Raw genomic sequence first — 14,376 nt, 5'->3', positions numbered from 1 at the left:
AACCTTCACAATTTAAACAAGTCAGATCAACCCTGTCAGTTGGACAATCGTAATCATTCTATACACCAAGTACAGTAAATCTATTACTTAAAAGTATCTGAGTAATACCTTTCTTTTTGACCAATGAAACAAACGGAGAAATCCTGAATATTTGATTTTTATCCATTCATTCTTCCTGGAACTGTGTATTAAAGTACTTAATTTAGATACATAAACACTTATTTTACATTTATTTCTGTACATATAATATAAAACAATAAATATCACAGTCATTTTAAAATTAGGTTGTCTATCACATTATTTTCATCCATGACTCTGTCGTGCCTGTTCAATTTTTCGTCTAACTTGATTACAGTTTAATGTCAACTCAGCATGTCTCATTTTAAGCATTTCAAGTCTATCTTTTAAATCATCCCCTTCGTCTTTACGCTCCTCAAAGTCTCTAAGTAATGGTTCATTGCCTAACAGGCCACAATTTTGTCTTAACTTCTGATTGTCTATACGTAAAGCATCTCTGGCTTGTTTGGTCCTTGATAAAATGTCTCTTTTCTGCAAAATAAAAATTAGCATATGATTAACGGCAAAGAATATATCTCTGAAAGAAATGTATTCTGCAAACAGTAATGGTTTTTATTACAATCTTGGAGTTCGTTCTCACAGCATATCACTTGATACTATTTCTATTATGACTTTTGAGTATTCATAAATGTTTTCTATTGTAAAAATGTAATTGGAGCAAGTTGGAGTACAAATAATTTTTAAATTGCATTTCAATACCGTCATCGTCATGAATTTTTTTCCGATTGGTATTGTGAAAACAATTGTATAAAGTTTGAGATTGCATTTTTTTCTTCTTCTTTTTTCGCTGATAACATGTGGTATGATTGAGAAGAACAATTGGTTCCAGCTGTCTGCCATCTTTGTATTTCATTTACTGTTTTGTCATAAATCAGGCTATTAGTTAATATGAAGAAATGTCTTTAAATGTTGAAGATGAAGTGATATTAAACAAATCTTGAGTAAATCTGTACAAAACTTCAATGAAGAAAAAACAGGGAGAAACATGTCATGTCAAACTATAATGAACAAAATTAATGTTTCAATGTTTCTCTCTTTTAAAGAAACAAAATATGTGGTATGATTGCGAAGAGACGGCTAACCACACAAGTTTAAATGATAATGAGGTGGGCTACTACAAAGTTCACCATACTGCCTTTAACAATGAGCCAACCATAAGCTGTATAGGAAGCTACGAAAGGCCCAAAATTAAAATGGTTCACTAACCATTTCAAATAAGAAACCAAAGACTTGATTAATGACAAAACAATAAGCGTAAAACAAATTTAACAGAAAGCAGCCATTGCTTTTTAAAAATGTTGTCCCAATATTAATCTGAAATATTTACCATAGCAACTTCTTTTTCTACATCTTTAAGTACTTCTTTTTCTCTCAAATTTTCTCCTTGCACAAACTGTAATTTTTCCTTTAAATGTGTTAATACTTGTACTGTGCTGGTTATCTTTTTACGCAATTTCAATAGTTCCTGTAAAATTACAAAATATTTTTTTAGTAAAAACTAAACAACGGTCAAAAACCAAAAGATCAGTTTACAAGTTAATTAAGAATTCATTACCTAAAATCTTAAACTCGACATTTTTTTTCTTCCTAATAACACCATTTAAACATAATGCCAGTTGAAATTATCCCCCTTTACCAAACACTATTACCAGTTTGTAATTTGCAAACAAAAGAAGATTGTTAAATTGCTCTTATATACATCTTGAAAAAAATCATGCTTCATGATAGAAAATAACCTGTTGATAACAAATAGAAAACTCAGGGCTATTCCTTATGTAGCATTAAAAAAATTCAAATTAAAATTTGAAAAAATGTGAAACCTTCTAAAAGGCAGGGTTCAAAACTTTTCTTTAGAAGTTGTACTAATTAAAAATATTTGAAATATTTCTTCAAAGGTAGGAGAAAAGTTGTCATTTTGTTACACTTTAGTTGTTTCTGTGCTAACCCTGTAGTTTAACAGGCAATAAAATTATTAAGGGGAGATAATCTTACCTCATTTCTCTCTTCTATTTTCTCATTATATGTTTGATTTTCTATCTTCAACTGTTCAAAGTCAATTAAATGCAAACCAGCAGCTAATTCTTCCTGAAATTAAATACTTTACAACATTAGTCTTTCTAAAATTTACGTATGGTTTGTTAATTTTAAGCATGGTATCATAAACTCCAGTATTTTTTGGGGTACATGTACTGATTTTGATTGGACAATCTTTTAATGTACCTTTTTTTTCAAAAATAAATGGTTGAGGTTTATGTGTCAGTTCTAAGGCAAAGTTAAGAGTCTTCAGTAATGAAAGCTTTCAATTGAAATTAAACTTCCTCAATGTGATTCATTTTCGTTCTTAATTTTGCTTTTTTTTTTTTTTCATTTGTATTCTTTGCATTCTCATTGATATACTTTACATTTCCTTCATTCACATCTTTTTTTTTAAATTAAAATAATTTATTGCATTTTCTGATATTTGTTTAGTGCACATTGTCATTTTCATTTCATCTTTACAACAATTAATATTTTAAAATATATTTACACTTAAAAGTGCAGAACAGGACATCTGGCGGTAATGCACCTTATTTACTTACTTGCTATTTTCAGCATTTGCAACAGTTGATCAGAGAATTTGTGACACTTAAATAAATGACATCATTCAACAATCAGTTCTATTGCTGGGTCTCTAATGATGTGAAATTTGAATAAAACTCCAGTGATGACCAGTGATGGCAGACAAGTAGCAATACAGTGTATTTGGTAACCTTTTCAATTTTTTATCATCAGACATTTTCTCTAGTGATATAAAATTTTACCTGGAGCTTCTGTAATGTTCAGTTATAGTGAAAAACAAGTAATTATTTGGTTACCTAAATTCTGTTGTTTTGAAGAAAAAAGTTGTAAAAATCATGTACAGAATTAGCCCATAATAAAACAAACAAACCTTTGATTTAAGTTCCATTTCTTTTTTCTTTAGTTTATTCTTTAATTTGATGTTCTCCAATCGAACATCTACAACATCTGACTCCTTCTTTTTCTCAGCTATCAATGCTTGTTCAATATCCTATAATAAAATGTCAATGTTCAATTCGATGGTTAAATGAAAAACTGCACTTTTTAGGTTCGATCACAATACTGAACATTTTATTTTAAAATTGTAATAGAGGTAACTTATATAAAAAAGAAAATGTGGTATGATTGCCAATGAGACAACTGTCCACAAGAGACCAAAAAGACACAGACATGAACAACTATAGGTCACCGTACGACCTTCAACAATGAGCAAAGCCCATACCGCAAAGTCAACTTTAAAAGGCCCTAATATGACAATATAAAACAATTCAAAAGAGAAAATTAACGGCCTTATTTATATAAATGTAAGTTTCTTTACAATTGTTGTTTGTTGTTCTTTAAAACTGAAAAGACACTTAAAAGTCTGTCGGAAAACTCAGAATTCTTAAAATTTACTGTGAATTCATTTATTTTCGTGCGTACCAATTTTCATTGATTAAGGAAAACTTGCATGATCGTGGATATTTAATTTCATGGTTTTGACAAAGTCTGCATACAAGCCTATAGAAAATTTGTTATTCGTTGGACATTTAATTTCGTGGTTCATCTGTGCACACGAAAGCCACAAAAATTGGTATCCAACAAATAATAATGAATCCACATGTTATACAGCAATAAAAAAAATAAATAAATAGAAGTCTCCCTTTCCCAAGAAATACCATTTAATTTTATACAGACAAAATTGTAAACAAAATTGGTACACTCTATCAAAAACCTAAAGAAAAATGATCATGTTTATCATTAGAAAAATATGGGGAGAGGGGAAATCCCAATGTAAATTGCATATTTTTTATGTGTGAACAAACATTCTACAAAGTTTAAAGCTCTGTGAAAAAATGTGTACTGTTAGATAAAAGTGTTGATTTACGCCAATCCACCATTCTTTTTATTTTACATTTAATCCAATCAAACTTGTTGTAACAAGACTAAGACTTAACTTTAACCTACCTTAGGTGGCAGTGGTTTTCCTGATCTATTACTAATAGCATTCAATGCTACTTGTTTTTTAAACTCCATAAATTTATTTCTTTCCTCATCAACTTTTTGTTTTCTTTCTTCACATTTTAATCTCAAATCGTCCATTTCTAACTTATACTGTTCTTTTTCTTTACTATCTTGACTTCTAAGCTCATCAAGTTGATCTAAAATACAAGCAAAAATGAATATATAGGTTGTCAATGAAACTTAATTCTAGGTCAAAAACCATGTATTGAATTTAATAAAAAGATTTCATTCTACAAACAAAATCTTTGTTTGTCAATTCAACCTAACAATTAACAAAAATGATAACAAAGCACTTATAATTTTTTTGAAGCAATTAGAGTAAAATTTTGAAAAATTGACTGTTATAGTAAGAGGTTATGAAGAAATTCATTTCATTTTTTTTTAATCATTCTTATTCAAAATGTAAATTGGAAACTCATTTAGTTTAAACATATTTATTTATAGTGGATTGGGAAACAAGTTTTTCAACTTATATTAATCCCTTTCCACTTTGTGGGTGCGAGTGCTGCCTTGTAGCTTGTAGCAGCATTAGCCTGCTCTTTCTGGAAATCTACAAGGGTGTCTTTAACGTGCAAGAGATATGGCTGTCTATTAACAAGGGTCAGCCATTTATTGTTTCCTAAAGACCATACTCGCATATGGTGTCTGGTGTCAAGGGAAACTCATTATTTTGATTAAAATATGTCATTCACTTTATATATAATATTTATCTCATTCCAACAAAACATGTGTTACCTTTGAGTGATGTTACAATTATTTTTTAGCTGTTGCATATTTTTTTTCACCTCCCTCCACTAGATGGTAAAAATTCAGTTTTCAGAATTACACAACTCTTCCAAAAATTGTGCAGCAACCCCTTTACACAAGTTTGGATGCTAATCCTGTTACTTTGACCTATAATTGTGAACTTTTTATACATTATAACTTGGAGAGTTGTGTCATTGGCCCTTCTACCAAATCTTCTTAATTCAGTGGCGGATCCAGAAATTTTCATAAGTGGGGGCCCATTGACTGACCTAAGAGGGGCTCCTGTCGCGCTTCAGTGATTCCCTATATAAGCAACCAAATTTTTTTTCAAAAAGGGGGGGGGGGGGGGGGGGCCTGGGCTCACTGGCCCCCTCCCTAAATGCGCCTCCTTAATTATACTTACTAATATATTTAACATATTTAGAATCCTGATCACTGGCAGTTTTGTCATAGTCTTGTCTTACATCATCTGCTTTCTTCTTTCTAAAGAATTCTGCTAATTTGTGTTGTAACTGGTAGTTCTGTTGTTGTAACTGCTCTCGTTCTGCCATTATTAGCTGAAAAAGTAATTTATGATTATATGCTATTTTTTTTTTCTCAATATGAATAACCTATGACATTTACTAGAAATTTTAAGAAAATATTGATAAATTGATGTTTGCTTATAGCTTAATTCAACAAGGACATGAAAGATAACACATATTAACCCTTAGACTGCTGCATTGATTTCTAATGTACTTTTGTGTAATGCTGAGTAAAATTTTAATCACTGATGAAATAAACATGTTCACTTACAATTGCTGTATCTTTGTAAATATTGAATATTGATCAATAAAAGTTAAATAAAAAAGTATTGTTAGATTCTGTATTTTTTATTTATTTTATTTTTGTGTGAGTCTCTGGTCATTTTTTACCTGTACAGGTGTGAATAGAGGTAAACAAAGGTAAACTTATGTTTTCATGTTTTATTAACGAATCCATCAATGTAAAAGTATCCATGACTTCAGAACTGAACCAATACAGTTAAAAATCTCTTTTAAGAACTAAGTTCCATTGTGATTATCAAAAAATAAAAGTTTCTTCTCAGACCAACGGCCTTTTTTATGCAAATATTTTCCGGTATTTCCCTCCAACTTTCACTGCGCCGACTTTTACTTCCATGTACAAATATATTTATACGACAAGTTCATTGTTAAAGCTTTCATCAATATATAATCTTGACAAACTTAAAGTTCGGGTCTATCGATGTGAGTCAATATTGATTCACATTTGAAAGGCGAAATGATAAACATCGCAAATCCCGTTTCATGTCATCCATTTTGAACAAGGTCTGAGAATCCCCGTAATTCTCGCTTTAAAAGTCTCCTGTTTGCAGTTTTGATAGAATGTTTCTATTTCTGTCTATTATATCTTCGGTTCTTGTTCAAATCCTTTTAATCGGCCGCCGCTGTTGAATCGTTATCATTGAAATACTTCTGAACGTGTTGGCCATTTCTCCAAATAATGTCCGCCATTTTGTCACTTTTTTCATCAAAAATTTTCACTTTCGGTTTATCGCTTATACCTCATTAAAAGTCAAGAGACATTCGAAAGAACGCAGATTTTTAACCAATCAGAATCCATACAAGTCGAAACTGCCGCAATCTCATGAATATTGACTCCGCCCATTCCATGGTAACTATGTAAACAAACGAGTTATGGAAAACGACTATAGTCACGAGTAGCAGTAGCAGACTGTCTTATCGGAACGACAATAGTCGCGCGTAGCAGTCTAAGAGTTAAACTGAAAAGAAGGGTAAAAATATTCAGATTTCCGAAATATTTAACGTTTACAAATGTAAAATGAAATATATTTGTTTGTTATTTGAGTAGCTAAATTCATAAGTGATATTCTTCCAACACAATTATGCATATTTAACTAACTTGAAATAATTGTGTATTTTCTATATTAGTGTACCTACTGTGTATTTTTCTAACAACTCGTCTCTGTCATACTGGGGCTGTAAATGCTGAAATTAACAAACAAATTATATTAAATACAAAAAAACAAAAAACGATAGAAACTCATTGGACATTTGTATAAGCACATGTTTGATATATCATTACTTGAAAAAAAAACATTTCAGATAAGTGGATGTATTTAATCACTTTTAAATTTCTGGGAAACTGAGGCAGCCCTTCTCCTGGTGTTTTTTTTCATTTTTGCTGAGTTGATAGCACTATAGGATGTCTACAACCACTTATTTGAAAAAACACAACGTAAGCAATTGGATTTTGTTTTTTCACCACAGCAACCCCCACCAAAAAATATTACTTACATATTCTTCTTCTTCATCTTCCTCCTCCTCATCTTCTTCTACTTCCTCTCTATCTCTATCTTCTTCATCTTTCTGTACAGCCTCCTCATCTTCCTCCATAAAAGGTGACATGTGACCATCTCTCATCTCAGTTTCTGAAGCTATGAAAGAAAACAAACTCAATAAAACTATTTGGTTTTGGTTGTTTTTTTTTAGTATTTGTCTGAACATTTTTTTACTGGAGTACCAGCTCTTACTATGTACATTAGAAAAATGTTTATGTGACATTAACGACCAGTTGCTAAAAACTGGTTCATACTTATTTGATATAATAATACTCATAATTCAAGGTTCTAGTGAGTTCAGTTTTTCAGCAATTTTTTTCTTATTTTGTTCTGATTTCTGTTGAAATTTCTGGACCTGATTCAGTATCACACTAGCTGAAATTTTAGAATACATGAAAAATCACCTATTCAAAGAATTGAAATATGCATTAATCAATTAAATAATGTTAAACTTGAAAAAAAAAATCCTCACAAAATTGTTGAATACTTTATTATTTCTTTTCTTTAAAGCAAAATAAAAACTTACGAGGTCTAGACCTTTCTGGAGTACCAGGTTCTAAGATATCTGGTTTGACCTCAGGGGCAGGACTTCCCTCTCTGGATAATTTCTCTGCTACCTCTACACCTGTACCATCCTCTTCAGGTCGTTCACCTTCAGCAAAGGTATCACTCTGTAAATAAGTGTCAAATATAAATATATCCCATAAGTAAATAGCATGAATGTCATACATATTTCAATGATCCATATTAAGTCCATTAACCTTTAAAAATGATATTTTCATAATAATATTTTCCGGTGTTTTAAAGTTTAACGAAACAAAATTTACCCAAATTATAAATGTGTAATTCAAATATCATGCAAATAATAAATTGTATTTAAATTTTACCAAGAGCTTTTACTATACATTAGAAAATTACTCTTGTTTATGTGACATTTATGACCAGTTGCAAAAAAATGGTTCATACTTATTTGATATATGCTGAAATAAAATGTTAATTTATAAATAATGTTCAATAGATCAATTTTGAATAATAACATACCTGAGGCACAGGTGCTTTTGAATAATAACATACTTGAGGCACAGGTAATTTTGAATAATAACATACTTGAGGCACAGGTGATTTTGAATAATAACATACTTGAGGTTCAGGTGCTTTTGAATAATAACATACTTGAGACATAGGTGATTTTGAATAATAACATACTTGAAATTCAGATGATTTTGAATAATAACATACTTGAGGTTCAGGTGATTTTGAATAATAACATACTTGGGGTACAGGTGATTTTGAATAATAACATACTTGAGGTTCATGTGGTTTTGAATAATAACATACTTGAGGTTCAGGTGATTTTGTATAATAACATTCTTGGGGTACAGGTGAATTTGAATAATAACATACTTGAGGTTCAGGTGATTTTGAATAATAACATACATGGGGTACAGGTGATTTTGAATAATAACATACTTGAGGTACAGGTGATTTTGATCCAGTTTCCTCTCCTTCCTTTTGCTCGCCTTCTTCAGCAGGTTTCTCTCCCTCTTCACCAACAGGTGTAGCAGCTGCCTCTCCTTCACCTTCAGGTTTGGGTTCACCTTCCCCTTCTGGTTTTGGTTCACCTTCACCCTCTGCTTTTTGTTCACCTTCACCTTCAGGTTTCTGCTCTGCTTCACCTTCACCTGAAATAACACATAGTTTGTATGGTTGTATTTATGATTCCTACTATCCATAGAATTGTTTCAATGCCCATTTGAAAGATTAAATGAAAATCAACATGATCAAGATTTAACCTTAAAGATGTCTAATGCCACTGCAAAAAACTTCCCCAGTTCTTGTCCTTACAATACATGATAATACACTTTTTTAATAAGCATTTACAACGCATACTTATCATCAACCTATTTGTCTACCATCAAAACAAGATAGAGCTCTTTCAAAGTAATTGTTTGGCGTATTGTCTGGTACTTCTTTCTAGGCTTGTCAAATTAATGTAATTCCTAAAAAAAATACACTTATTCCCATACAAATGTCTTCATGTTTGCCTGCAAATTTTGTTTGAACCAAATGTGTAGTAATGCTGCTTCAAGTGTTCCTAATTTTCTGAATTTAAACTACAGACACACATGAAATTTCAGTGATATCCCCAGTATTTCAAATAGCACTCTGGTTTTCTCTTGAATTATTACTTTGTTCATACCTAACGCCTTTAATAACCTATATCTATTGTATGGTATGGATTTCGCTCATTTCTCATCCTTTCTTAGCTGGATTTTTATCTCACCGTCAATCATACCACACTTCCTTATTTTACCCAATAGTATAGTACCACATGTGTAGAAAACACTTAGATTAATATCATCTTTTATTAATCAATCATTTGAATTAAGGAAAAATGTCCTGACAAATGAGTAATATGAACAATTTGAGGCTATAACATACAACATACTTATATGTCAGTAGTCTATTCTAAATTAACCTATGACATAGGTCCTATGTATATTAATATATATATAACTGCACATTTCATTGTTCGAAATGTGCCAATTGATATGCTATGTAGTATTGTTTAATTGTTGCATCATTACTATCTGTATACTAGTTGTATGCAAAGGGACTCGGGTTAGCAGATTAAAATTTTGTTAATCAATGTTCTTTAATTTTTTTTAGTATTTTCTGTCTATTTGTATTACTTTATTAATGTATTTGACGTTATCTACAGTCTATGAGGAATTATCGTTGTAGTCAACGCATCAACCCAGAAGTTTTTCAAATGACAAGAGTTATCTTCCATTGCATCTTGTTACTGAAAAATGGCATGTTGGCCAGTTACGTTGCTTTCGCTGGGTAATTTGAAAATTCTGACCCAAATGCAACTGAAGCTGCGTAAGGGTTCTATAACTTCTTATTGATAGTAAAATCAAAATATGCATGTAAGAATTATATCTATTTATATTCTTATTTTTAATATTTGTTAGAAGATACATTTATATATAAGCACTAATAGTGTATACATCGTCACTTGGCTGCCATTTTTTAATCTATAGGTAAGCTTTTTGTAAAAGCTATTTTTTCTTTGTAATTATTGACGTTTATGGCGCTAAATATATTTGCTTTATTTGCCGTCTGTCTTTATGATGTTATGTTTTCCTATGAATGTTATTTCAATTTGTTTACGGCAGTTTTTTATTTGGACACACAAGATGATTTTTATAAGAGAGCATAATTGGTAAGAATATATTTAATCTGACTTTATCATTCATTTCTTTAGCAAGAATTGTAACAATGTTCCGTAAATGAAATATATTGATTTAATCCATTTGTGCAAACTTTGTACTTTTATCAGGAAACATGTTTCTTTTATATTGTATTATGATTGAGAAATAATTAATGCACTGTATATTATTTTTATGATTAACAGAATTTAGTTTCACTGTTATTTATGATTTATAATTTATGTATTTGCAGAGAATCGTATCGTATACAACGAAATTAAAAAACTGATTTGATACGCATACTTGACTTTGTTTTGATTTACTGTGTGGTCCAAACAATGCATGTGATAGAAGAATAATTTAAGAGGAAAATGAGTGCCTTTGTATGGTATATAGTAATTTATTAATATTTTTTAGTTATTTTTTATCTAACGTAGGGAAGGCATTTCAAGATTGCACCTTAGATCCCTTTAGAAATTGTTCAGTATATGGATATGGATAGTGAACTGCACATTGCTAGAAAACAAAAAAATAGTGATGTTTACCTCACATATGTTAATGAAGTAATACAAATAGCGAGGAAAAACAAAAAAAAACAAAAAAAATTTGTAAGGGTTCCACGGAACCCAGTGTCTCGCCTAGTTTTGCTGTAAATCGCAGGCTCAACAACAATGAGGAAAAAAATCAATAAAAATATTCCTCTTGTTACTATTTTATGATTGTAAAAAAATCTAAGTCCATTTAAAAGTAAATTACAGAAAAAAAAGAGTAATCTTTTTTAAAACTTTACTTCTGGATACGATCTTATGATCATAAATAAGCTTCTGTCCAAGTCTGGTACAAACCCAGGATAATTTAAGAAAGTCATTAAAATTTTAAAATCTTTAAACACAGAGTGAATGTAATGGTTCTCCGCAGAGAAACTAAGTCCATTTAAAAGTAAAATATGGAAAAAATTGATTTATTTATTTACAAAATTTACTTCTGGATACTATCTAATGATCATAAACTAGCTTCTGTCCAAGTTTTGTACAAACCCAGGATAGTTTAAGAAAGTTATTAAAATTCTAAAAACTTTAACCACAGAGTGAATGTTTTGTTTCCCCGCAGAAAAAACTATGTCCATTTATAGTAAAATACGGAAAAAATGGAATTTTATATTTACAAATTTTACTTCTGGATACTATCTTATGATCATAAACAAGCTTCTGTCAAAGTTTGGTAGAAATCCAGTATAGTTTAAGAAAGTTATTAAAATTTCAAAAACTTTAACCACAGAGTGAATATTTGTTGACGCCGCCGACGACGCCGACGGAATGTAGGATCGCTTAGTCTCGCTTTTTCGACTAAAGTCGAAAGCTCGACAAAAACATTGATTATAAAATTTTAATCTGCTAACCGAATCCCACACATTTTTAAAGAAAGTACCATGGTACAAAAATTAAACATGCACTATGGTATTATAAGGCCCTGGGGAATGTTAGTACATTTGTACTATGTAATCTATTTTATAGTATTGGGTCACGATAACCTAAATTGTATTGATTTTGCCAGTGGAATTTACCTTCAGCTTTCTTTTCCTCTCCTTCAGTCTCTCCTTTCTGTTCATCTCCACCTTCTGTTGGTGTTTCTACTGGTTTCTCCTCTCCTCCTTCAGCAGCAGGAGAACTTGCTTCCTGTTTTTCTCCCTCTCCTGGTTCAGTTGGTGTCTGTTCTTCAGTTGCATTGTTTGTAACATCCCCCTCAGCTTTGACCTCAGCTAAAATGTCAAAAATTATCATCTGTGATCAATCAATACAATGCCTAAGCTTGCCTTTATAAAGTATAATGCCTAAGCTTGCCTTTATAAAATATAATACCTAAGCTTGCCTTTATAAAATACAATGCCTAAGCTTGCCTAAGCTTGCCTTTATAAAATATAATAAATCTACTTGATTTACTTTTTTTCTAATAAGTGGATTAGTGTCACATTGGAATTGGGAAATGTTTTATTCAAGCTGGTCAAAATTATAACTTCAATGGAAATGTGGAGTATACATCACTGTGTCTTAGAGAAAGCATCTCAACAATACAATCAAAAAGATATATATGCAGATCATTGTAAGGCCTGCAGCAAAAGAAAAATGAAAATATCATATATAGAAGCGACAAATTACCTTGAGCTCAAATTTAGTCATTAGATTTAACAGACGCTACCAAAATTTCTGGAAAATAGTACACTGTTTTTCTTCATTAAAAGTTAGAATAGAAAATCTGAATACTACAAAATTTTCTATTTCTTTTTGAAAATAATAAATGGTTTATTTCACAAGATAATGAACATGACGAAGTACCATGAATACATGTACAACAATAATAAAGGAACCTATTGTTCAGTTGTTGTCGTTTGTTGATGTGGTTGGATACCATTGGTAAGTGGTTCATAAGTACTTTTTGTTTCTTGTTTTTAATATAGATTATGCAGTTTGTTTTCCTGTTTAATTTGTTTCACACTAGCCATTTTAGGGCCCTTTAAAGCTTGCTGATTGGTGGGAGACAAAGTTCCTATCAAAGGCTGTACTTTGACCTATAATTGTTTATTTTTTATACATTGTGACTTGGATGGAAGGTTGTCTTCTATGCACACATACCACATCTTTTTATTTCTATAAAGGGAATGATAAAAATAATATGCATTTACACACCTTGAGGAGACTCAGGCTTTGTTTCACCCTGTACTTCTGGTTCTGCAGGGGTCTCTGTAACTTGTTCTGTTGGAGTATCGCCCTGTCCATTTTCAGCAGGTGCAGGGGTCACTGCTTTTTCTTGTGCTGGTTCTTCAGCAGGAGCTGGAGTAGGTGCTTTCTCCTATAAAGGATTCATAAATTATGTTGTTACTTTTAGAACTTTCTAAGTGAATTAAGGTGGCTCGGGACTATTCGACTGCGCATAATTTCACGCATGTGAATTACAAAAGTATTTGTCGTAAATTCGATATAATTTTTTTAAATATTTTGATGGATTAGAAATGTTAAATCATTGTTGTTATGTGAATATTAGAATATTTTCGTTATAATTCGTATTAGTTAAAGGGTCAAAATGACAGTATTTAAATAGAAATTGAGTGTGAATAGACCTATCAGGCAAACATGTAGGGTTGAAAGACTGTATGGTGTGCAAACAGACCTGATATCATATTTATTCAGCAAAATATTTTTTTTGGTTTATACATGAATAATTTAATTTTAGATGTAACGATTTTTCTGATTGGCTGATGTTTTTTTTTATATGAGCCCATAGACATAATTTAGTCATGTCACCATGAACATAATTTAGTCGTGTCACTGTTAAATAACCCGCTACGTGCGTTATTCAGTGTGCACCAAATTTATTGTTATTTCTTAATAGACAGAAAAAATATTACAGTCATTCCTTAAATAATTATAAACTTGGGAACGATCCAACCTGGAGGGTGAACATGTATTGGGCGCTAACGGACCTAATAGTGATACCGATTTGACGTGGTGTCTTATTGACTGTATCAGTCGCTGATTTAACAAGAAATGATTTTATCTTATGCTGAAGTTACTACTGTAGTGTAGAATAATCTGTTCTATTTTTTGTGATTAAGAAAACAAGAAAAAAAATCATCATAACATCAATAGAAATAATTCAGACAGTCTGATCAATTATTTGCTTGTAATAAATATATATCTTTCTCCTAATGATCACATAACAATTTAGCTCATTTTCATAAACTCTCAATCTTAAAAAGAAAGTGTTGAAATATATGTTTGTGTTTATCTGCAAAAGTTTGGTGTAAAAACTCATTTCCCACCTCTTGGTCGGCCATTTTTGTTGTTAGGGAAAACAATGTAGATGGCGTTGCAATTTTCCCTCCAATATTTTTTTTATAAGTTAGTTTTTTAAAAC

The 14,376-nt window shown here is 30.9% G+C and overlaps 1 protein-coding gene across 1 annotated transcript; it reads right to left on the bottom strand.

Annotated features, from left to right (window-relative positions):
* Nucleotides 1–217: 217 nt before the first annotated feature.
* On the bottom strand, nucleotides 218–14,371 carry LOC134725016 (coiled-coil domain-containing protein 96-like). Its single transcript, XM_063588471.1, has 13 exons — nucleotides 14,282–14,371; nucleotides 13,149–13,311; nucleotides 12,029–12,223; nucleotides 8,720–8,931; nucleotides 7,776–7,920; nucleotides 7,206–7,345; nucleotides 6,849–6,896; nucleotides 5,291–5,444; nucleotides 4,084–4,277; nucleotides 3,008–3,127; nucleotides 2,071–2,163; nucleotides 1,406–1,543; nucleotides 218–549 (listed from the first exon to the last, which is right to left on the bottom strand). Exons 1-13 carry the CDS (start codon nucleotides 14,294–14,296, stop codon nucleotides 304–306), a joined length of 1,863 nt encoding a protein of 620 aa, XP_063444541.1. The 5' UTR covers nucleotides 14,297–14,371; the 3' UTR covers nucleotides 218–303.
* Nucleotides 14,372–14,376: the final 5 nt, after the last annotated feature.

Source organism: Mytilus trossulus, chromosome 7 (assembly GCF_036588685.1).
Source record: "Mytilus trossulus isolate FHL-02 chromosome 7, PNRI_Mtr1.1.1.hap1, whole genome shotgun sequence".
NCBI classification, from domain to species: domain Eukaryota; kingdom Metazoa; phylum Mollusca; class Bivalvia; order Mytilida; family Mytilidae; genus Mytilus; species Mytilus trossulus.
This window is presented reverse-complemented; position numbering and strand designations above follow the sequence as displayed.